We start from the raw sequence: 25,437 nt of genomic DNA, 5'->3' as shown, positions 1-25,437 counted from the left end.
AACATTATCATTAGCCTTTCGTTAATGGGAAATGAAAGCAACATTACTTGGATAAATGGTGAAAAAGAAGGCCAAAGCATGTGCCTTTTGTCTCTGCAATACAGAGCACAGCAGTAATGTTGGTCTTATTCTCTGCTGCCCTAAGTTTATAACTACTGTATTTACAATGCTGAAAAAGCTAAAGCATTTCGACAAGCAAAAGACACTATTTTAAGTCCTGCTAAAGTTTCTTTTCTTCCTTGTAATTTCTTCACTAACAAAGGGAGTATTTATCGAGTATAACTACTGAACTGTCCCTGTCCAGGTTTGTGAAATTATGATCTTCGCTAAAAATCAAGTGACTGCTATCAGTATCATCCCTTAATATATGTGATAAAAAACCTTGATTAACATATACAACCTGTATATATACAAACCTTTCACTTCCTGTATATTAACATTAACAAAGTTAAGGCTGGTCAAAATATTGGTTAATAAAAGGAATAAGAAATTAGTTAATACAACTGATATAATGTCAAATTGAAGAAATTTCATTAACAAAAGAAACTTAAGCATTAGTTTTCTCACAAGAAGCAATTGGAATAGCACAAAACACATGCATTGACATGCTAGCTATGAAGAATTCTGTGCGACAATAACCATTCCTACAGAAGAGCAAGCTGAATGCAAAAACCTTACAGCTATGCATCTCTTCAGTTAACGATTGAACTCTTACTGAATTATCTAATTCTATTTGTGACAAACCCTCGCCTTGATCTGTCTTTTGTCCTGATCATTCCACCCATTGTGATTTTTGTTGATTCCTTAGAAACTTCTTTATCAAATCCATCCAAAGCAATCTGATCATCTCGGCACTCAGGGGAGCAAAATGCACTTAGATAACTGCAATACCAAAGTTTTAACGCCATCAGTTGTTTTGACTGGTAATTTTGATCGCTTCATTCAATGGATTATGTAATACCAAATTATTTTATGCAGAATCACATAATAACAAGTTAGTTATGAATAAAATAAAGGGAACCAAGAAGCTGAACCAGAACTGCAAGGGCAGTGTAATGGAGTTTTGGTATGTATTTGAGAGTCCTTTCAGAAAGTACTTTAATAAATTCGTATATATTTTTATTCTAAAATGCGCTTCTGTCTACCAAAACACTATGTAACCAACTAAACAGAAAAATAAAAAACCGAGAGAAGAATGAAGAACAAAAGACTTACCCATACATGTACACATCTACATTCTCCTTCAACTTCTTCTTGCACAAAGCACAACCTTCAAGAAAGGCACAAAACCCTTCATCCAGCTTCTTCTTTCTGCTCTTGGATACCGAATCATTCCTCTCAGGCGAACCCCACGTCCATGTAACCCGGCGAGTGTGAGGCTTCTTCTCCTCACGTGGCTTCACATTATTGTTGACAAGAGCAGGATGTTTCTTGATCTCCAACAAACCCACCGGAGACATAAACTCAAAGGGACGGATCTGGTTGAACACTCCCAACTCTCCATGGCTCGATGACCTAATAACCCGAGTGCGCACTCTAGACATCAGTGATAGCTTCAAGTTCAACTAGGGCCTTTGTGTGAAGGTTTCTTGGAAGAGAAAAGAATTGGGTAATTAATGAGATTAATGAGTAATCTTGAAAAGGATATGTATAAGGTTTATGGTGAGCATAATTTGAGACTGTGATTCTTGAAGATGTTGATGTTCTAAAGAAGGAAGGAAGGTGATTAGGGTTTGAAGTAGTAAGCAGAGTTAAAGGCAGAAGTTAATAGTGTGATTAGAGTTCCGAGTTAGTTGGGATTTTGGCATTGAGTTCGCGCCTTTTACGGTTTTAATTTTCATGTTTTCTTATGCAAACGGTTGTGGCTTGGATTCTGTGGAGCCCACGTGTTACCAGAATTGTTAAAGAGATCTATTAAGAAAAATATTCTGGATCGCGTATTTTCAATTTCCTTTGTAATTATTAATCAAGTTAGAACTGGTTTAAGGTATTTATTTTTTTATTTTTTTACTTTACATTAGTAAATTAAAAATAGATTGTGGGTAAATTCAATGCAATGGGCCCAGAGAGCAAAAACTGGGCCTGTATTTACCTCTTTAGGCTTTTAGAAAATACGATGAGCTGACATCCTGTATGGGCCAGTAATCATGAGGACTCGCCTTCAGCCCAACATTAGGGGTTACGACATATAAGTGAACAATTGGAATTTATTCGGAAAAATTCCTGAAAGGTTACATCATAACTAATTATAGAGAAACATCTCTTCCTGCTAAACAACCATCGTAATTTTTTAATTTGACATAAAATATTAAAATACTAATAAAATGTTTTGGTTTTTTTTTTTTTTTATTAGCAAAAATGGTATCAATAAACACTAAAGGTTGGTCTGACGGTTAAAAAAGCTTGCTCAATTTATTTATTTTTTAAGTTCAAACATTGGGGTCACGTATCACATTTGTAATTTACCTTAAAATATTGAGTTTGTAGCATATTCAACGAGCTATGGGGATTAGTCACTTACCTTGAAATATTGGATATGTTGTGTTTGTAGGGTTTCAATGGACCCTAAAGATTAGTCACTTACCTTAGAATATTAGTTACATTAGGTCTGTAAAGTATTTAATGAGCATTGGAGATTAATCATTTATCTTGTAACATTGGGTATATTAAGTTTATAGGATATTTAATAGGTTTTGAAGATTAGTTAAAGTACGCACAAGATCATCCGACCCTGGTTATTAAAAAAAAGAAGTATCAATATACAGTAGTTGTTTATTTATAACTTTAATACATGTATTTAGGATTACTCATAAATTATGCTATATTATTGGGTGAGATTTGAGAATCACGGTCCCTATCAACAGTGAATGAATACTTGTCGATTTCATTACATGCACATCAACACGTGTGCACTTGAGCTGTCAAGTGTGCTTATACAATCGGACAATGAGTCAGCTGATCCAAACTCGGAGCCATTACACCATTGTCTGTCTGACTCTGTCCAGCACTCAGAAAATCAACATTGGAGCCGTTCATAATCAGCTGTGGACCGTTCCGAATCAAACACCATCGCTTCGCTGCATATATAGTTATATATGTAATGAGGTAATATCAGATGTCATTGAACTTGTTTGTTTCAAATATGGTGGAAGTATAAAACACCTGTCTCCTTGCATAGGAATCAGAAGGCCAAATGTAACTAACATCTAAGAGCATCAGCATGCATAGCTTCCCAGCTTTCTGTACTTAAAAATGCAGGAAGTGGATTGTCTTACATTTAATTAACAACTATCCTGAAGCTAACAATGGTGATCAAAACTAAGTTTCCTTATCCGTTATTCTTATGGTTCTTCTTCACCATATATTTCTCTTCTGGGTTGCTGTCACTAGGTCATGGGATTTCTAGACAGAGGACGGACCTCGGCCGATGCGTAGATCAATGCCGTCGGGAGGAGAAGGATTTTCCAGGCTTATTTGATTGCGCAGCTCGTTGTGACAGGAAGTATGCAGGTACCACTCCATGGGAAGGGGAGGGCTCTCGGCGGGAACTGCAGAAGTGTCAGAAACGTTGTGAATCGGAGGAAAGCGGGAGGACGCAACAGCAGCAGTGTGAGCAACGCTGTGTGGAGGAAGTGAGGGAGGAAGAACAAGAACGCCAACGAGAGCAAATAGAACGAGAACGAGAAAAAAGAGAAAAAGAGCAAAGGGAACGACAAGAGCGGGAAGAAGGAGATCAAGAGCAAGAAAGAGAGCGTGAAGGAGGAGAGCAACAGAGGGAACGTGAAAGAGAGCAAAAGAGGGAACGGGAAAGAGAGCAACAGAGGGAACGTGAAAAAGAGCAAACGAGGAAACGCGAAAGAGAGCGACGAGAGGAGGAAGGAGAAGAAAGAGAGCGACGAGAGGAGGAAAAAGAAGAAGAACAAGAAGAAATAGAGCGACAGAGAGAACGCGAAAGAGAAGAAAGAGAGCGAGACAGAGAGCGTGAGCGAGAAGTCAGTCGTCACGATTACTCATCGCGAGACCCTGAAGAAAAATTCGAGCAATGCATGCAACTATGCAAGAAGCAACCGGTTAGGCAAGAGCTACAGTGCAAGAAAAGGTGCAAGAGACAATATGAGGGCACGAAAAGGAATTTACAACAGGAAGAAATAAGTCAACTACTACGAGGCAATGGAGGTGCTGGCGAAGAAAACTATCATGGGTCGCATCAACCATACGAACAGTGCCGAAAACAATGTGAAAGGCAAGAGAGAGGGGAGCAACATCAGCAACAATGCAAGAGCTGGTGCGAGCAACAGAGAGAAAAAGAGGACAAAAGGCGAAAAGGCGAGCAAAATCCACAAAGAGAAGAGCAGCAACAGAGGAACAATCCTTACTACTTCCACGCACAGAGATTCCATTATCTTTTCAAGTCCCAAGAGGGTCATATCAAGGTTTTACAGAGGTTTAGCGAAAGATCTCAACTTCTTCGTGGCATCGACAATTACCGATTGGTCATTACAGAGGCTAATCCTAGCACATTAGTTGTCCCACACCATTCTGATGCTGAAACTATCGCGGTTGTTGTAAGAGGTGAGCCAAGAGTATTTCTTTCAGAATTTCAATTGTTATCCAATTAAAACATGCATGGTTGGTTAATTCTGTTTTCCCCTCTTTACAGGAAAGGGAATCATTACTCTTGTGTCACAAGAAAGAAGGGAATCCTTCAACATGGGTCTTGGAGATATGCTTAGAGTTCCTGCAGGGGTTACTGTATATCTAATTAACCAAGAGAATAGTGAAAAGCTACAATTAGCTATAATTTTTGAACTTGTTGCCGGTGCTCTTCCATCCTGTTAACACTCCTAGCCAATTTAGGGTACTTATTCAACATTAGTTCCTCGTTCCCTTCATTATTTCTTCTCTGATTGTCAACACTGTTACACATATAATTTTTGAACTTGTTTCCGGTGCAGAAATACTTTGCAGCTGGAGGTGGAAATCCAGAGTCATATTACAGAGTCTTCAGCAATGACATCCTCCAGCGCGCTCTAAACGTAGAATTGTTTAATTTTATTTTTATTTTTTTTATTTGAATAATATTTTGGCTATTGTTTTAGTTCCGGTTGTTTCTGACTTTTCGATTTGTTTTTTACCAGACACCAAGTGACCAGCTACAGAGGCTCTTTGAGGGGGAGCAGAGGCAGCATGGCGCAATCAGAAGAGCCACGCCAGAGCAGCTTAAAGCATTAAGTCAACACGCTACACCAAAGAAGTCAAGCAGTGAATCTGGTAGTCCGTTCAATCTGCTTAGCAAAGAACCTCTATATCATAATAATTTTTGAGGCCACTCCCAATGAGAATCCCAAGCAACTACAAGAACTGGGAGTTTCTGTCACTTATGTTGACATCAACCAAGTAAAGAAAGCAACTACTTCCATTGTAAACGCATACATTTTTTTTACTGTGTTACCAACATATCTTGCATTTTGCAGGGAGGAATGATGGTTCCACACTACAATTCCAAGACCACAACAATTGTTCTGGTAATAGAAGGAAGGGGACGCTTAGAAATGGGTTGCCCACATCTTTCACATCAAGGCCAAGGATCACAGGAGCCAAGAGAACAAAGAGAGGAAGAAGAAAGTAGTGGAAGACTTCAAAAACTCACAGCTGAATTGTCTCCAGGTGATGTTTTCATAATCCCGGCAGGTCATCCTATAGCCCTGGTTGCTCAAAATGAGAATCTGCGAACAGTTGGGTTTGGAATCAATGCCCTGAACAACCAGAGAAACTTCCTTGCAGGTAAAACCAATAAAAATAAAGATCATATAAGAAAATTAGCATTAATCAAGTAATATTTTTTGGCAGAATTAGATAATTATAGTTACAAGCTAAGAGTTTCAATATCTGCTCTATTGATATGAAGGGAAAATTAACATAATGAACCAAGTGGAGAGAGAGGCCATGGAAATCGCGTTCAACGTACCTGCAAGATTGATAGAGAGGATTATCAGTGACAACCCCAAGGAATCATATTTTGTGGCAGGGCCTGAACTGGCCAGGCCTGAAGGGGAGCAACAGAGAGAGGAAGGGAAAGGGCACTCTTTGCCATCAGTTTTGGACTTGGTTGGTTTCTGAGTAGTTGAATGAAACAAATAAATAACTAGAGAGAAGAGTTCATGTATGTATATGTATTGTAAGGTCTCTAAAGTGCGATATGTAATATAATCAGAGGGAGAGAGAGCTGTACATATATGTAAGTACTCAAGCTTTGGTAGCAGTTTGCTTTGTGCCACGAATCTCTTTTTGTCCTTCAAAACATTTGGCTGCAAAATATGCATATTTAGTTTACACCTTTTATCCACCACCCGCACCCACCTGCTGCTGCCAGCCAAACCACCGCCGGCCACTGCGGGAAGTCACTGGAAGTCACCTGGAGTCATCGTGGGCAGCCCACTGTGACCGGGAGGCCCTGATATGGCTGTTTTTGGCCATATTGATGGCAGATCTGGCCATATCGAGAGCAGATCTGGCCATTTCCGGCCAGATCTACTCCTGATATGGCCTTTTCGGCCATCAATATGGCAAAAACGGCCATAGTGGGGCCTCCCGATCACAGTGGGCTGCTCATGATGACTTCCGACGGTGGTTTGTGCTAGCGGCAGGGCGGTGAGGGTGAGTTTGTTATAAATTAAAGTTTTATATAAGTGAGGGTGTTTTAGCTAAATTTGAAATATGGGGGGTTAAAAGAAATTATTTAAAAATTAATAATAAAAATAATATTATATTAATATTTAAAAAGAGGGCAATTTAGTAATTTAAATAACATACTCACCAATTTATTCCTCCTAACCAAACATATTAATATAACATACCTACTAATTTATTTCAACTAGCCAAACATATTTTCTTAAAGATTCTCAGTAATCTTCAAGGTAATATAAGATTTCAGTAATCCAACATTCCTTGAACCAAATGCATTCTTAAGGGGTGTTTGGTTGGGGGTTATTGAAGATTACTAGGGTTAAGTTATCTTATATTACTTGGTTACTATGTTTGGTTGTCAAGTAATATAAGATACTGATAATCTTCAAATACCAATAGTGGTTACTATTGGTAATATTGGAGGTAATCTGATTATCTCTATTTTCTTAGGTATTCTAAGATTACCAGGATTATCTTTTTTTGTTACAATTCTATCTCTTATTAATAAAATTTTAAGACAATAATGCCCTTATTTTTAAATTTATTTACATGAATATGACTTTTACTATTTCACCATATTTAATTAACTTTTTGGACAAAATTACCCTTGACTTCAAAACAAATTGCAGCCCACCCACCCACCTGCCGCCGCCTACTGCTGGCAACCATCGCCGCAGCCAGCCGCCACAGCCGAAACGGTGCACGGAAGGCCAAAAATGCCCGCCGTTCACCAATATGGCCATTTTCGGCCAGATCTGTCACGTTTGGCCATTTTCTGCTAGATCTCTAGCCAAAAATGGCCATACGGCGCACGGAGGCCATTTCCTGCCTTCCGTGCATCGTTAGGTTGCTGACAGCTTGCTGTGGTTGCCGGCGGCCGGCAGTGGTTGGGTTGGTAAGGGTGTTTTGTTGATTTTCCAAACTTTTATTATGGGATTGTTTTTGCTAAGTTTTTAAATGCAGGGGGTTATATAATCCAAATAATAATCAGTATTAAAAAATAATATAATAATAATATTTAATTAGAGAACAATTAGGTAATTTAAATAACATACCCACCAATTTATTCATCTCAACCAAACATATTAATATAACATACCTACCAATTAATCAAACACATTTTCCTAAAGATTCCTAGTAATCTTCAAGGTAATCTAACTTTCCAGTAATCCAACATTCGCAATAATTCAACATTTCCTGAACCAAACGCCCCTTAAAACATTTGGCTGCAAAATATGTATATTTAGTTTACAACTTTTTTCATTAATGCTCCTAGATAACGAAGGATAATCCCAGATGCACCATTTTATACTCGGCAGACTCATCGAATTTGGATGGGAGCCTTCTAATAATAGCAACACCTCTTGTTTCTACTTCATGGGAACAAGTAATCTATTTAAAGTTATATCCTGTAAGATTTTGGTCACAGATTTGCTCTGCCATAATTTAATTTTTGGGATTATGTTGCCAATTTTATTGTAACTTTTTAGATTTTCTATGTCAAGCTAGTTTGTCCATAATCTATAAGAACCAGAGCCTTGTCAAAACACTATCTACAAAGCTTCTTCATTGCAGTTGTGAAGGATTGAGATGGCCAAATTCTCTGCTTCCTTTTACCTGCTTTTTGCAATGCTTGTGTTCGCTTCAGGTTTGTTCAATGTCCTCATCATGAATTTGGGAGAATGTTAAAAGCTCTCCCTGAATTCATGGCTTGCGGCAACTTTTTTATCATCTTGGTTTTATAATGTTGCTACTAATTTTTGGTTGTGTGCAGTAAAAAGTATGTTGCCAAAGGTTGAGGGAGCGTGTGAGAAAGCTACAATCGGTGGAGGGTGTCCCGATGTGAGTAAGTGTGTGGAGTTATGCCGCCCATGTTACAGGGGTGTTGGGATCATAGCTGTGTTTTGTAGGGCTGCTGGTGGAGGAATCCCATATGATCAATGTATTTGTTCCTTTAAACGTGGAGCCCCCTGTGACCCTCCTGCTCCGCCCAGATGTCCTGCACTGTGGTCACCACCAGTTGAAAATACACTCAATGGAACTCTTATTGCTTAACTTCATGTTATTAATAAATTAAACTTTGTTAAACCAGCAGCAGCTTTTCCTGCCAAATATAGCCAATATAACTTATGTGATTACCGTCGATATCTTTATCATCTTTTCATGCATGCCTTTAACGAAAAGAGAGAGAGAGAGAGAGAGAGAGAAACCAACTTATTTGAGGGGAAGACAATTAAAATACAGAAATCAGCCGAAGAACAAAGAAACGTATTAAAATTGAATTAAGAACATAAAATCAATACCATTTAATAATATTTAATTCTTTCATTTTAAGAAGGTGCATCAATAACTTCTCATAAATATCACAAGACAATTACATGACATATGATATGGCATGAAACTTGTGACATGTTAAACACCACTGTATCCATTTATTAATGTTATAACTTGAACAAAATCTCCTGAGGAAGTCAATTTCATTATGGTCACCACCTATAAAACCCCACCATGGCCGACCCCGTACTATCCAAGAAGTGAAGAATTCACGATTCAGATGGCCAAACTCTCTGTTTCCCTCTCCTTCCTCCTCGTCCTCTCTGTATTCACTGCAGGTTTGCTCATCACACAGTGAAAATATAAATGTCTTCCACCTATAAAGCTTATAGTTGTACAGCTAAGCCAGGAACTAAAATGCATACGATTCTGTGAAGTGAAGTTTCTGCGTTTATGTTTCCTGTTACATATCTTAAGTAATGTTATTGTGTGATCCGTTTTTTGTTATTGTATGCAGGCAAAGGTTGTGAATTAGCAGTGAGGGGTGGTGGATGTCCTGATGTGAATGCGTGCGTTGCAGTATGTGAGCCCTGCTACAGGGGAATTGGGAAAGTTAGAGCATTCTGTCGCTCTGCTGGCGGGGGAATTCCCTTTGATGAGTGCATCTGTTCATTTGCAAAAGGTGCTCCTTGCAACCCACCTGCTCCACCCAAATGTCCTGGACCATGGCCACCATCTCAGAATGTCTAAACCTAAATTGAATTGTATTTCCAACAATCTTGAATGAAAGTGTTCAGAATTCGCTCAGATGTTGTTGACATTTACGGATGGAAATGATCTTTTTTCTTCCCTTTTTATCGTTTATTGACCTCTTTTCTTGTTAAAATTAAGGTATTAAGCAGTAACATACAAGTCCAAGACCACAACAATTGTTCTGGTAATAGAAGGAAGGGGACGCTTAGAAATGGGTTGCCACATCTTCACATCAAGGCCAAGGATCACAGGAGCCAAGAGAAACAAGAGAGGAAGAAGAAAGTAGTGGAAGACTTCAAAAATCACAGCTGAATTGTCTCCAGGTGAGTTTTCATAATCCGGCAGGTCATCCCATAGCCTGGTTGCTCAAAATGAGAATCTGCGAACAGTTGGGTTGGAATCAATGCCTGAACAACCAGAGAAACTCCTTGAGGAAAACCAATAAAAAAAAAAGATCATATAAGAAAATTAGCATTAATCAAGTAATATTTTTTGGCAGAATTAGATAATTATAGTTACAAGTAAGAGTTTCAATTTCTGCTATTGATACGAAGGGAAAATTAACATAATGAACCAAGTGGAGAGAGAGGCCTGGAAATCGCGTTAACGTACCTGCAAGATGATAGGAGGATTTCAGTGACAACCCCAAGGAATCATTTTGTGGCAGGGCGAACTGGCCAGGCCTGAGAGGAGGAACAGAGAGAGGAAGGAAAGGGCACTTTGCCATCAGTTTTGGACTTAATGGGTTTCGAGTGGGTGAATGAACAAATATATATATATATATATATATATATATACACACTCAAGTTTTGGTAGCAGTTTGCTTGTGCCACGAGTTCTTTTTGTCCTTTTAAGACGTTTGGTTGGAGGATACGAGGGATACAAGTTTAATTATATATTTGGTTGTTAAGTAATATATGGTATCAATAATTTTAAAATCAATAATGATTATTATAATAATATCAATAATTTTTTTAGGTATATAAGATTATTTGAGTAATTTTTTTTTGTTATAATTGTATCTCTATTAATAAAATTTTATGACTATAATGCCCTTATTTTAAATTTATTTACATGAATATTGCTTTTACCATTTCACCCTAATAATTAATTTTTTAGACAAAATTACCCTTGAAATCAAAACAAATTTCAGCTTACCAAAGCTACCACCCTACCCACCTACTGTGCCAGCCAAACCATCGCCAGCCAATGTGGGAAGTCACCAGAAGTCACTTGGAGTCATCGTGAGCAAAACCCACCGTGACCGGGAGGCCCCAATATGGCTATTTTTGCCATATGATGGCCGAAAAGGCCATATCGGGAGCAGATTGGCTGTTAACTGCTAGACCCTCAATCTGGCCATTTTCGGTCAGATCTGCTCCCGATTACCTTTTCAGCCATCAATATGGCCAAAAAGGGCCATAACGGGGCCTCCTGGTCACGATGGGTTGTGACAGCGACTCAACAGTAGTTTGTGGTGGCGGCAGGGTGGTGGGGTGAGTTTGTTATAAATTAAAATTTTATATAAGCAGAGGTGTTTTAGCTAAATTTGAAATATTGGGGGTTAAAAGAAATTATTAAAAATTATAATAAAATTAATATTAATATATATTTAAAGAGGACAGTTAATAATTTAAATAACATACCCCCAATTTATTATCCTAACCAAACTATTAAATAACATACTACCAATTTATTCCAATAACCAAACACATTTTCTTAAAGATTCTCAGTAATCTTCAAGGTAATATAAGATTTCAATAATCCAACATTACTAGTAATCCAACATTCTCTGAACCAAATGCACCCTTAGGGGGTGTTTGGTTGGGGGTTATTGAAGATTACTAGAGTTAAGTAAGTATCTTATATTACTTGATATCATGTTTGGTTATCAGTAATATAAGATATCGCTAATATTTAAATACCAATAGTGGTTACCATTGGTATATAGAGGTAATTTGATTACCTCCATTTTCTTAGGTAATCAAGATTACCAAAATATCTTTTTTTTTCAATTCTATCTCTTATTAATAAAATTTTAGGACAAATATGCCCTTATTTTAAATTATTTACATAAATATGACTTTTACATTTCATCCCATTTAATTAACTTTTGGACAAAATTACCCTTGAATTAGGACAATAATGCCCTTATTTTTAAATTTATTTACATGAATTTGACTTTTACTATTCTCCATTTAATTAACTTTTTGGACAAAATTACCCTTGAATTCAAAACAGATTGCAGCTCACCCAAGCCACCACCCCCACCCACCTGCCACCACCTACAAACCATCGTCGCGGCCAGCTGTGGCCGCCGTCGGAACGACACACAGAAGGCCGAAAATGGCCGCCGCGTGCATCGTGTCCAGCACTCAGAAAATCAACATTGGAGCCGTTCGTAATCAGCTGTGGACCGTTCCGAATCAAACACCATCGCTTCGCTGCATATATAGTTATATATGTAATGAGGTAATATCAGATGTCATTGAACTTGTTTGTTTCAAATATGGTGGAAGTATAAAACACCTGTCTCCTTGCATAGGAATCAGAAGGCCAAATGTAACTAACATCTAAGAGCATCAGCATGCATAGCTTCCCAGCTTTCTGTACTTAAAAATGCAGGAAGTGGATTGTCTTACATTTAATTAACAACTATCCTGAAGCTAACAATGGTGATCAAAACTAAGTTTCCCTATCCTTTATTCTTATGGTTTGTGTTCACCATATATTTCTCTTCTGGGTTGCTGTCACTGGGTCATGGGATTCCTAGACAGAGGACGGACCTCGACCGATGCGTAGATCAATGCCGGCGGGAGGAGAAGGATTTTCCAGGCTTATTTGATTGCGCAGCTCGTTGTGACAGGAAGTATGTAGGTACCACTCCTTGGGAAGGGGAGGGCTCTCGGCGGGAACTCCAGAAGTGTCGGAAACGTTGTGAATCGGAGGAAAGCGGGAGGACGCAACAGCAGCAGTGTGAGCAACGCTGTGTGGAGGAAGTGAGGGAGGAAGAACAAGAACGCCAACGAGAGCAAATAGAACGAGAACGAGAAAAAAGAGAAAAAGAGCAAAGGGAACGACAAGAGCGGGAAGAAGGAGATCAAGAGCAAGAAAGAGAGCGTGAAGGAGGAGAGCAACAGAGGGAACGTGAAAGAGAGCAAAAGAGGGAACGGGAAAGAGAGCAACAGAGGGAACGTGAAAAAGAGCAAACGAGGAAACGCGAAAGAGAGCGACGAGAGGAGGAAGGAGAAGAAAGAGAGCGACGAGAGGAGGAAAAAGAAGAAGAACAAGAAGAAATAGAGCGACAGAGAGAACGCGAAAGAGAAGAAAGAGAGCGAGACAGAGAGCGTGAGCGAGAAGTCAGTCGTCACGATTACTCATCGCGAGACCCAGATGAAAAATTCGAGCAATGCATGCAACTGTGCAAGAAGCAACCGGTTAGGCAAGAGCCACAGTGCAAGAAAAGGTGCAAGAGACAATATGAAGGCACAAAAAGGAATTTACAACAGGAAGAAATAAGTCAACTACTACGAGGCAATGGAGGTGCTGGCGAAGAAAACTATCATGGGTCGCATCAACCATACGAACAGTGCCGAAAACAATGTGAAAGGCAAGAGAGAGGGGAGCAACATCAGCAACAATGCAAGAGCTGGTGCGAGCAACAGAGAGAAAAAGAGGAAAAAAGGCGAAAAGGCGACCAAAATCCACAAAGAGAAGAGCAGCAACAGAGGAACAATCCTTACTACTTCCACGCACAGAGATTCCATTATCTTTTCAAGTCCCAAGAGGGTCATATCAAGGTTTTACAGAGGTTTAGCGAAAGATCTCAACTTCTTCGTGGCATCGACAATTACCGATTGGCCATTACAGAGGCTAATCCTAGCACATTAGTTGTCCCACACCATTCTGATGCTGAAACTATCGCGGTTGTTGTAAGAGGTGAGCCAAGAGTATTTCTTTCAGAATTTCAATTGTTATCCAATTAAAACATGCATGGTTGGTTAATTCTGTTTTCCCCTCTTTACAGGAAAGGGAATCATTACTCTTGTGTCACAAGAAAGAAGGGAATCCTTCAACATGGGTCTTGGAGATATGCTTAGAGTTCCTGCAGGGGTTACTGTATATCTAATTAACCAAGAGAATAGTGAAAAGCTACAATTAGCTATAATTTTTGAACTTGTTGCCGGTGCTCTTCCATCCTGTTAACACTCCTAGCCAATTTAGGGTACTTATTCAACATTAGTTCCTCGTTCCCTTCATTATTTCTTCTCTGATTGTCAACACTGTTACACATATAATTTTTGAACTTGTTTCCGGTGCAGAAATACTTTGCAGCTGGAGGTGGAAATCCAGAGTCATATTACAGAGTCTTCAGCAATGACATCCTCCAGCGCGCTCTAAACGTAGAATTGTTTAATTTTATTTTTATTTTTTTTATTTGAATAATATTTTGGCTATTGTTTTAGTTCCGGTTGTTTCTGACTTTTCGATTTGTTTTTTACCAGACACCAAGTGACCAGCTACAGAGGCTCTTTGAGGGGGAGCAGAGGCAGCATGGCGCAATCAGAAGAGCCACGCCAGAGCAGCTTAAAGCATTAAGTCAACACGCTACACCAAAGAAGTCAAGCAGTGAATCTGGTAGTCCGTTCAATCTGCTTAGCAAAGAACCTCTATATCATAATAATTTTTGAGGCCACTCCCAATGAGAATCCCAAGCAACTACAAGAACTGGGAGTTTCTGTCACTTATGTTGACATCAACCAAGTAAAGAAAGCAACTACTTCCATTGTAAACGCATACATTTTTTTTACTGTGTTACCAACATATCTTGCATTTTGCAGGGAGGAATGATGGTTCCACACTACAATTCCAAGACCACAACAATTGTTCTGGTAATAGAAGGAAGGGGACGCTTAGAAATGGGTTGCCCACATCTTTCACATCAAGGCCAAGGATCACAGGAGCCAAGAGAACAAAGAGAGGAAGAAGAAAGTAGTGGAAGACTTCAAAAAATCACAGCTGAATTGTCTCCAGGTGACGTTTTCATAATCCCGGCAGGTCATCCCATAGCCCTGGTTGCTCAAAATGAGAATCTGCGAACAGTTGGGTTTGGAATCAATGCCCTGAACAACCAGAGAAACTTCCTTGCAGGTAAAACCAATAAAAATAAAGATCATATAAGAAAATTAGCATTAATCAAGTAATATTTTTTGGCAGAATTAGATAATTATAGTTACAAGCTAAGAGTTTCAATTTCTGCTCTATTGATACGAAGGGAAAATTAACATAATGAACCAAGTGGAGAGAGAGGCCCTGGAAATCGCGTTCAACGTACCTGCAAGATTGATAGAGAGGATTTTCAGTGACAACCCCAAGGAATCATATTTTGTGGCAGGGCCTGAACTGGCCAGGCCTGAAGAGGAGGAACAGAGAGAGGAAGGGAAAGGGCACTCTTTGCCATCAGTTTTGGACTTAATTGGTTTCTGAGTGGGTGAATGAAACAAATATATATATATATATATATATATATATACACACTCAAGCTTTTGGTAGCAGTTTGCTTTGTGCCACGAGTCTCTTTTTGTCCTTTTAAGACGTTTGGTTGGAGGATACGAGGGATTACTAAGTTTAAATTATTATATTTGGTTGTTAAGTAATATATGGTATCAATAATTTTTAAATATCAATAATGATTATTATTAATAATATCAATAATTTTTTTAGGTATTATAAGATTATTTGAGTAATTTTTTTTTGTTATAATTGTATCTCTTATTAATAAAATTTTATGACTATAATGCCCTTATTTTTAAATTTATTTACATGAATATTGCTTTTACCATTTCACCCTAATTAATTAATTTTTTAGACAAAATTACCCTTGAAATCAAAACAAATTTCAGCTTACCAAAGCTACCACCCCTACCCACCTACTGCTGCCAGCCAAACCATCGCCAGCCATTGTGGGAAGTCACCAGAAGTCACTTGGAGTCATCGTGAGCAAAACCCACCGTGACCGGGAGGCCCCAATATGGCTATTTTTTGCCATATTGATGGCCGAAAAGGCCATATCGGGAGCAGATCTGGCTGTTAACTGCTAGACCCATCAATCTGGCCATTTTCGGTCAGATCTGCTCCCGATATAGCCTTTTCAGCCATCAATATGGCCAAAAAGGGCCATAACGGGGCCTCCTGGTCACGATGGGTTGCTGACAGCGACTTCCAACAGTAGTTTGTGGTGGCGGCAGGGTGGTGGGGATGAGTTTGTTATAAATTAAAATTTTATATAAGCAGAGGTGTTTTAGCTAAATTTGAAATATTGGGGGTTAAAAGAAATTATTTAAAAATTAATAATAAAATTAATATTATATTAATATTTAAAAAGAGGACAGTTTAATAATTTAAATAACATACCCACCAATTTATTCATCCTAACCAAACATATTAATATAACATACCTACCAATTTATTCCAATTAACCAAACACATTTTCTTAAAGATTCTCAGTAATCTTCAAGGTAATATAAGATTTCAATAATCCAACATTACTAGTAATCCAACATTCTCTGAACCAAATGCACCCTTAGGGGGTGTTTGGTTGGGGGTTATTGAAGATTACTAGAGTTAAGTCATCTTATATTACTTGATTATCATGTTTGGTTATCAAGTAATATAAGATATCGCTAATATTTAAATACCAATAGTGGTTACCATTGGTAATATTAGAGGTAATTTGATTACCTCCATTTTCTTAGGTATTCAAGATTACCAAAATTATCTTTTTTTGTTTCAATTCTATCTCTTATTAATAAAATTTTAGGACAATAATGCCCTTATTTTTAAATTTATTTACATAAATATGACTTTTACTATTTCATCCCATTTAATTAACTTTTTGGACAAAATTACCCTTGAATTAGGACAATAATGCCCTTATTTTTAAATTTATTTACATGAATTTGACTTTTACTATTTCATCCATTTAATTAACTTTTTTGGACAAAATTACCCTTGAATTCAAAACAGATTGCAGCTCACCCAAGCCACCACCCCCACCCACCTGCCACCACCTACAACCATCGTCGCGGCCAGCTGTGGCCGCCGTCGGAACGACACACAGAAGGCCGAAAATGGCCGCCGTGCATCGATATGGCCATTTTAGGCTAGATCCGTCGATCTGGTCGTCGACGGCTAGATCTATCATGTTTGGCCATTTCCGGCTAGATCTCTGGTTAGAAATGACCATACGGCACACGGAGGCCATTTTCTGCCTTTCGTGTGTTGTTAGGTTGTCAGCTGTCGGCAGCTTGTTGTGGTTGACAGTGGATGGGTTGATGGGGGTGTTTTATTGATTTTCCAAACTTTTATTATGTGGTTATTTTTGCTAAGTTTTTAAATGCAGGGGGTTATAATAATCTAAATAATAATCAATATTAAAAAATAATATAATAATAATATTTAAGTAGAGGACAATTCAATAATTTATATAACATACCCACTAATTTATTTATCTCAATCAAACATATTAATATAACATACTCACCAATTAACCAAACAAATTTTTCTAAAGATTCTTAGTAATCTTCAAGGTAATCTAACTTTCCAATAATCCAACATTCCCAATAATCCAACATTTCTTGAATCAGACGCCTCCTTAAAACATTTGGCTGCAAAATATGTATATTTAGTTTACACCTTTTATCATTAATGCTCCTAGATAACGAAGGATAATCCCAGATGCACCATTTTATAATTGGCAGACTCACCGAATTTGGTTGGGAGCCTTCTAATAATAGCAACGCCTCTTGTTTCTACTTCATGGGAATAAGTAATCTATTTAAAGTTATATCCTGTAAGATTTTGGTCACAGATTTGCTCTGACATAATTTAATTGTTGGGATTATGTTGCCAATTTTATTGTAACTTTTTAGATTTTGTATCTCAAGCTAGTTTAGTCCATAATCTATAAGAACCAGAGCCTTGTCAAAACACTATCTACAAAGCTTCTTCATTGCAGTTGTGAAGGATTGAGATGGCCAAATTCTCTGCTTCCTTTTACCTGCTTTTTGCAATGCTTGTGTTCGCTTCAGGTTTGTTCAATGTCCTCATCATGAATCTGGGAGAATGTTAAAAGCTCTTCCTGAATTCATGGCTTGCGGCAACTTTTTTATCATCTTGGTTTTATAATGTTGCTACTAATTTTTGGTTGTGTGCAGTAAAAAGTATGTTGCCAAAGGTTGAGGGAGCGTGTGAGAAAGCTACAATCGGTGGAGGGTGTCCCGATGTGAGTAAGTGTGTGGAGTTATGCCGCCCATGTTACAGGGGTGTTGGGATCATAGCTGTGTTTTGTAGGGCTGCTGGTGGAGGAATCCCATATGATCAATGTATTTGTTCCTTTAAACGTGGAGCCCCCTGTGACCCTCCTGCTCCGCCCAGATGTCCTGCACTGTGGTCACCACCAGTTGAAAATACACTCAATGGAACTCTTATTGCTTAACTTCATGTTATTAATAAATTAAACTTTGTTAAACCAGCAGCAGCTTTTCCTGCCAAATATAGCCAATATAACTTATGTGATTACCGTCGATATCTTTATCATCTTTTCATGCATGCCTTTAACGAAAAGAGAGAGAGAGAGAGAGAGAGAGAAACCAACTTATTTGAGGGGAAGACAATTAAAATACAGAAATCAGCCGAAGAACAAAGAAACGTATTAAAATTGAATTAAGAACATAAAATCAATACCATTTAATAATATTTAATTCTTTCATTTTAAGAAGGTGCATCAATAACTTCTCATAAATATCACAAGACAATTACATGACATATGATATGGCATGAAACTTGTGACATGTTAAACACCACTGTATCCATTTATTAATGTTATAACTTGAACAAAATCTCCTGAGGAAGTCAATTTCATTATGGTCACCACCTATAAAACCCCACCATGGCCGACCCCGTACTATCCAAGAAGTGAAGAATTCACGATTCAGATGGCCAAACTCTCTGTTTCCCTCTCCTTCCTCCTCGTCCTCTCTGTATTCACTGCAGGTTTGCTCATCACACAGTGAAAATATAAATGTCTTCCACCTATAAAGCTTATAGTTGTACAGCTAAGCCAGGAACTAAAATGCATACGATTCTGTGAAGTGAAGTTTCTGCGTTTATGTTTCCTGTTACATATCTTAAGTAATGTTATTGTGTGATCCGTTTTTTGTTATTGTATGCAGGCAAAGGTTGTGAATTAGCAGTGAGGGGTGGTGGATGTCCTGATGTGAATGCGTGCGTTGCAGTATGTGAGCCCTGCTACAGGGGAATTGGGAAAGTTAGAGCATTCTGTCGCTCTGCTGGCGGGGGAATTCCCTTTGATGAGTGCATCTGTTCATTTGCAAAAGGTGCTCCTTGCAACCCACCTGCTCCACCCAAATGTCCTGGACCATGGCCACCATCTCAGAATGTCTAAACCTAAATTGAATTGTATTTCCAACAATCTTGAATGAAAGTGTTCAGAATTCGCTCAGATGTTGTTGACATTTACGGATGGAAATGATCTTTTTTCTTCCCTTTTTATCGTTTATTGACCTCTTTTCTTGTTGAAATTAATGTATTGAGCAGTAACATTGGAAGAATGGAGAGGAGAATGGGATTTGAGATAGAAAAAGGGAGAAAACTTTGTGCGTTAGATCATTAGATGAAGTTATTACAAATGAGGATATATGCACTTCATTCATTTTAGATGTGCTTATTCAGGGTGGATACCCGCCAAGTGTGCCTTGGCTTTATTGGTCAAGGAAAACTTATTTGTAAGTTGGCTGCACAAATAGGAAGACGTATGTCAGAAGTTTAATAAAATTATGTTAAAGCAAGAAAACTTCTTTAAGAATGGTTAATTATTGTCAACCTCTTTGTTGAAGCACTCAGTTTCGCACTTCATCTAGCAGAAGGTGATCGGATGGTCATGACGAAGGCATTCCTTCTCACAATGACTAAAGCATTTGGTGATATCATCTTCCTTAGCCTCAACCGCGGCAACTAAAACAAGGCACACAGCACCAATAATGCAAACCACTTTGTTTGCCATTTTTTCTGTCTTTTGCAGTGTTGTTATCTTCTGATTTAATTTGAATATGAGTCATATTTTGATAAGAATAAAGAGTTAATTGCATTTGAGTCTGAAGATTTGAGGAGTGAGGAAGTGTCATTTTATTGGTTTTTGCAATTTAAAAAACGAAAATGTAAACAAAAACAGGAGAAATGGATACATAAATGAATAGTCGTGAGGATGAGATCAACACATACGAGCTTATGGACTGTGGTTACGAAAATCCGCAACAACCCGCAATACCCAATTGATCTCAAAGGAAGTGGGTAAAATGTGAGTGTGATTAATAATAATCAACAAAAAATAAATAAAATTGTAAAGAAAAAGAAACAAATAAGACTTTTAAAGTGGTTCCACGAGTTCAAATTACGTCCACTGTTATGCTATTCAAGTGTTTTTGTCTTACAATAGTAGTCTCTCCTCTTAAGATTTTCTAATCCCTTCACAATGATTTTTAGGGGTTTTCATACTATGAAATTGCAACATTTACAAGATAAAAAATAGGGACAATGGGATGATTTTAAGAAGTTAATCTCATAATTCTTGACGTGATTGACAATACGAAATTGTAGGGACTATTCTCGTGATCTTCTCTTTCATTTTAGGAGATAATGTTTATCCATGATTTAAAAGATAACCGTCCAACAACTTGCTCCCATCTGATTGCCGCTTCACTATTAGCTTCGAGCTATAACTCTTTCTGAACTATTGCTTGCTCCAAGCTGATCGCGGATCCTCGCACAACATGGACTAATCAAATTTGAAGGAGATACTTAACAACTATCTTGACATTAATTTTATTACTTTTAAAGTCAACTGTTAGATTAAATGGGATATTAATCTTATAGGTATTGTTTTATTCATATGAAACACATACTCAAGCAACTGTAAAACTGATCTGCTTAATAAAGGTTGGGATAATCTAAAACCAGCGCATACTAATATCATTCCAAATTGAGACCATCGCTCTTCCTACATCCAAACAAAGGAGTCTAAACTCCCAAGTAAAATCTCAATGACCAAACTACCCTCCCAAAACCCGATTCTTTCTTGTTCCTCAAGACGCCATTTACTTAAAAAAGTAAAACAAAATAAAACCTCACTCTCATCTCGCCAGTAATCCAACAACACACAGAAACAGATCGACGATACCACCACCAGCAGATCCACCGAAACATGGAGTGCGTGTTCGGTTTAGTCGGAAACGGTTTCGCAATCTTAGTGGCCGACACGTCGGCCGTTCACAGTATACTTGTTCACAAATCTAACGAAGACAAGATCATGGTCCTCGATTCTCACAAACTCATCGCCGCCAGCGGCGAACCCGGTGACAGGTACATTTATTTATACATGTTTATGTGTGTCTTTCTCTACGCATACGTACGCGTAGTATACGTATTTATTTGTTTGTTTATTCGATTTCTTCTTCTACAGAGTTCAGTTTACCGAGTTTATTCAGAAGAACGTGGCGTTGTACCAGTTTCGCAACGGAATTCCGTTGACGACGGCGGCAGCAGCCAACTTTACGCGAGGAGAGCTTGCTACTGCTTTGAGAAAGGTAATTGTTTCAGTTGCGGTGTAGAATTAGGGTTTTTTTAAGTGTGCCATTTTTTGATTTACTGGCTTATTAAGTGTCGTGGTTGTGTATTTGACTAATCAATTGATAAATGATTAATAAAATTTGAAGATCGTTTGATAATTAGTAAGGCATTTGGGATTCTTCTAGTGATGTAAGTAGACCTTCAGCAAGGTCTTCCTTTCTTTTAGTAAATTAGATTTAGTGCTTGGATTATTTGAATCTAATGTTTCATATCTTGTAGATATAAATGTGTTCCATTGAAGTGACGTAGTGCATATTAGGTATTACTAGACCCCTTATGTGAATAAGTCTTGGAACTAAATCACTTTTTCGACATTGTTTTACTTGCTGGCTGGTGTTTATACGAAATTAGGTGATATTTTTTTTCATGTCTGTTGTTATGTATTGATATGCTACTCAGGGTTCTTGTATGTTTCTCATCTTATGCTTTGATTGATTAAAAACAAGAAGAAATTGGCCCTTGGCAATTGGAAGTGGAAAAAAATGGGTAGCCCTGCTCTTGTTTGGCTACTATTTTTCTTGTGCAATGTATGCTAAGGAGTTATTTTGATGAGTTACCGCTGTAGGCATTGCAAATTTTTCTTGCTAGTGATTGCCTGGAAAAATTAAGCTAGATTATTCTTGGACAACATGTAGGAAGGGTTATAGTCTAATGTGTGACAACTTTGGCTTTTAATTGGGGAATCAATTGATGTGAAACTTATCCAAATTACTGGTTTTCCCATTTTGAGTATATTTTTTTTTAACTTTAATTTTTGAATTTTTATAAGACTGAGATTACATCTTCTAGAAACTTTGTTGTTGGTACTATGAAATGTGATGACTAATGACGAGGTTATTTTTGTGTCTCTATTTTACAACTTCTTCTTCATGAATGTCCTGTCTCTTGTGTGCAATAAGTGCTAAACTTATGGTGTTTTGGTTAAGCTGAGATGAAAGTATTGTGTAAGTGACTTTCATCAGGTCATATTTAAAACATTGAGTGTCTAAGCACAGATTAATACAAAGGTGAATACCATTCTGTGATGAGTTAGAATTTTATTTTTATTTTTATGGATAGACAAGTAATAGGGATTTAGATATTTACAAGTATGGTGAATTTTTCTTAGTATTTGCATTATCCGGTACCACTAGATAAGCCTTAGAAAGGTCAATTCTTTTCAATGGCCTAAATTACTTTGTCCACTGTCTGTCCTAGAGTGAAGAGTGTGGTTAAATCAAGTTCTATTATTGTTCTTTATTTCTGCTAGTTCCTTTCAAGTTCTTGTTTGGAGGATATCTTCCTGTTATCTTCCTTTTATGATTGCTTCCCATTTGGTCATTAGGTTTAATTTCTAAATTTCCTTTGAAAAAGGGGCATAAATATGATTTTGATGCTTTAGCTCACACATTTATAATCTACGTTAATGGTTAGTCCTTTCTTGATCGCCCTTCACGTAACTTTTGTACAGGACAGGAGTTTTATTACTGGTGATAAAGCGACAGTAACCTAGTGACAGAAAATAAAGTAACTTTGAAAGAGAGAGCACAACCATTTATCTTTGAGAGTACTTAGAGGCCCTTTTTATTGTGTTGTCGACCATATTTCTTGACTTTTAGTATTAACAAACAAACTATTTATTCAATTAGCCATGACTCAATTGTTAACTAGGGGCATCTCAAGTCTGTTGGTTTAGAAGGTCTTATATACTCACAAATAGAGAGAGAGAGAGAGAGAGAGAGAATTTACACTTGGTTAATTGCATGGAGACAGGATCTCTCAAAAGAAAAGACATGACAATACATCTATACATGTGTATGCTTTTGTATTCATAATATTAAACATATAATCTTAACTTATGATCACTAGCTTGTTTGGGTGTTGGAATTTTCTTCTCTGATTGATGTTCATGGGAGATGAGCCTCTAAATGGTTCATGTAATTTTGTTTTTTCACAAGTTTTATTTCAATTCTCCTTTTGGTTGGTGAGGAAATTTTTTATCTTTTCTAAATCCATAGAAAGTAAGGCACTTATCAAGCTTGCAGGTTTATGATAGTTTCATGGCAGAATTGAAATACACCTTTAAATTGTTAGACCTGTTTCAGGCAAATGAAGTTGTAATTTCTGTCTACTGTTACCTTGCCATAATGTGCCCAGCATGTTATATCTTCAATAGAACTGCTATGGAATATACATGTGATCGGTTCAAGTATATGTTCAGTTGGACCAAGTGGTTGCATGGAACATGAACACGCCTGTAACTGCATTTGTTCATTAATACTAATTTTTCTCACTTCGCTAGTCCTATTTTCAAATTATGACATTGCCAATTGTTGTATTTGGTTTGCAGAGCCCATACATGGTCAACATTCTTTTGGCTGGCTATGACAAGGAGACAGGACCCTCTCTATACTACATTGACTACATTGCTAGCCTTCACAAGGTTGATAAGGGTGCATTTGGTTATGGCTCATATTTTTCACTCTCCATGATGGACAGACACTTCCACAGTGGTATGTCAGTGGAAGAAGCTGTAGATTTGGTTGATAAGTGCATAATGGAGATCAGGTCTAGGCTGGTTGTGGCACCACCAAACTTTGTGATAAAGATAGTTGACAAGGAAGGAGCAAGGGAGTATGCGTGGCGTGAATCTGTCAAGGAAACCACTGTTTCTTGAGCGCGAGGGGTTTCATACATGAATTGCTTCTTTTTAAAATGTGTAATTTGGATGAGGCGGTAGAATGTTATATCTAACTGCCCAAACTAGTTTCAAACAGTACTGTCTTCTTTGTTTGAATTGCTTATATTTAAGAATGGTTAATGTTTTGGAAATTTAATTCAACTTCTGAAGTGGAATTGTCGTGCCTGAAAAGATATGTTTTTATTTCACCATGTGTTGATTGCTGTTAGTATAAAAGGAAGGGAAAGGGAAAGGGAAAGGCAAATTAGTTATGCTTTTTGGACTGTTATGTTTTTCATAATTTCAAGAAGAGTTTGTTATACTTCTTTAGACCCTTAGGCACTATCAGCTGTAGTTGGTTAGAGATGGTCACTAACAAACCGCCATATATACTCAATATTTGTAAAGAGGGATTATCAATGAATTAATACAAAAAACTCTCTAAATTTCTCCCTCTATTTTTTTTTTTTTCCATTCTCTTCTCCTTCTTCTTCCCTTCTACTCTCTTCTCTTAATTTCTCAGGACTGGTTTCAGTCATAACAATTTGGTATCAGAGCAAAACGAAAATTGGGCTTCAACTCTACAGATGAGTAAAAACACGAGGAACACTAAGGCCGCTTCGACAGAAGAGTCGGTGATGCAAGGTCTGGAGGATCAATTAAATTCGTTACAAAATCGATTGGACGAGGTTAATGACTCTGGGCTCCAACGATTGGAGGTGATTCAGTGAGAGAACCTCCGATGATTCGAAGATATGAGACTGGAGCAATTAGCGATGACGAAGGACCAACAAAAATCTCAGTCGCTGTATGAAGAGTTGCTATCTGAACAACAGAGCATGAGGAATGAAATGCAAAAGGCATTTGCTGAAAATCAAATAATCCTCGCCAACCTTACATAGATGGTCCAAAATTTACATCAAGGTAAGGAATCTAACTCTGGGGTCGAATCATCCAGGGGAATTTTACCAACTCCTAAGGGATATAGTGATATTAATGGCAATGACACAACTCAAACATCTGTTTATTGGAGCAAATTATTGCCCAAAGTTGATCTTCCTATGTTTGAGGGAGATGATCCTAAGACTTGGGTTATTAAATGCAGGAGGTATTTCCATATTTATGAGGTGGATGATAGTAGGAAGGTTGAATTAGCTTCTCTATTTTCATCTAGAAAAACAGAGATGTGGTTTCAAAATTAGAGTAAGGAAAAATGAGTGATAGAATGAGAGGAATTTGAGAAAGCCCTGTTTGATAGGTTTGGGGATGATTTGATGGAGGATATAGTTGAGACGTTTAACTGATTACGGCAGGAAGGAAGTGTGGAGGAGTTTCAAATCAAATTTGAAGAACTTAAA

General features: G+C 37.7%; 5 protein-coding genes across 5 annotated transcripts; 4 read left to right on the top strand and 1 right to left on the bottom strand.

The window, feature by feature from the left end:
• Positions 1–547: 547 nt before the first annotated feature.
• On the bottom strand, positions 548–1,719 carry LOC116136531. The gene is made up of 3 exons (XM_031422222.1): positions 1,216–1,719; positions 745–882; positions 548–644 (listed from the first exon to the last, which is right to left on the bottom strand). The coding sequence occupies exons 1-3, from the start codon at positions 1,542–1,544 to the stop codon at positions 548–550; spliced, it is 564 nt and encodes a 187-aa protein (XP_031278082.1). The 5' UTR covers positions 1,545–1,719.
• A 1,586-nt stretch (positions 1,720–3,305) lies between these two features.
• On the top strand, positions 3,306–5,324 carry LOC116136530 (vicilin-like antimicrobial peptides 2-1). Its single transcript, XM_031422221.1, has 4 exons — positions 3,306–4,572; positions 4,661–4,752; positions 4,956–5,036; positions 5,139–5,324. The coding sequence occupies exons 1-4, from the start codon at positions 3,306–3,308 to the stop codon at positions 5,322–5,324; spliced, it is 1,626 nt and encodes a 541-aa protein (XP_031278081.1).
• A 159-nt stretch (positions 5,325–5,483) lies between these two features.
• On the top strand, positions 5,484–6,120 carry LOC116136529 (vicilin GC72-A-like). Its single transcript, XM_031422220.1, has 2 exons — positions 5,484–5,784; positions 5,909–6,120. The coding sequence occupies exons 1-2, from the start codon at positions 5,484–5,486 to the stop codon at positions 6,118–6,120; spliced, it is 513 nt and encodes a 170-aa protein (XP_031278080.1).
• A 6,266-nt stretch (positions 6,121–12,386) lies between these two features.
• On the top strand, positions 12,387–15,201 carry LOC116136528 (vicilin-like antimicrobial peptides 2-2). The gene is made up of 7 exons (XM_031422219.1): positions 12,387–12,760; positions 13,295–13,653; positions 13,742–13,915; positions 14,050–14,117; positions 14,220–14,306; positions 14,556–14,865; positions 14,990–15,201. Exons 1-7 carry the CDS (start codon positions 12,387–12,389, stop codon positions 15,199–15,201), a joined length of 1,584 nt encoding a protein of 527 aa, XP_031278079.1.
• Positions 15,202–20,857: 5,656 nt separating this feature from the next.
• Positions 20,858–24,249, top strand: LOC116136671 (proteasome subunit beta type-2-A). Its single transcript, XM_031422346.1, has 3 exons — positions 20,858–21,153; positions 21,254–21,377; positions 23,750–24,249. Exons 1-3 carry the CDS (start codon positions 20,996–20,998, stop codon positions 24,074–24,076), a joined length of 609 nt encoding a protein of 202 aa, XP_031278206.1. The 5' UTR covers positions 20,858–20,995; the 3' UTR covers positions 24,077–24,249.
• The last annotated feature ends 1,188 nt before the right edge of the window (positions 24,250–25,437 follow it).

The sequence above is a fragment of the Pistacia vera genome, unplaced genomic scaffold (genome assembly GCF_008641045.1).
Source record: "Pistacia vera cultivar Batoury unplaced genomic scaffold, PisVer_v2 Contig317, whole genome shotgun sequence".
Lineage (NCBI taxonomy): Eukaryota > Viridiplantae > Streptophyta > Magnoliopsida > Sapindales > Anacardiaceae > Pistacia > Pistacia vera.
The sequence above is the reverse complement of the archived record's forward strand: the minus strand, read 5'-3'. Positions and strand labels throughout refer to the sequence as shown.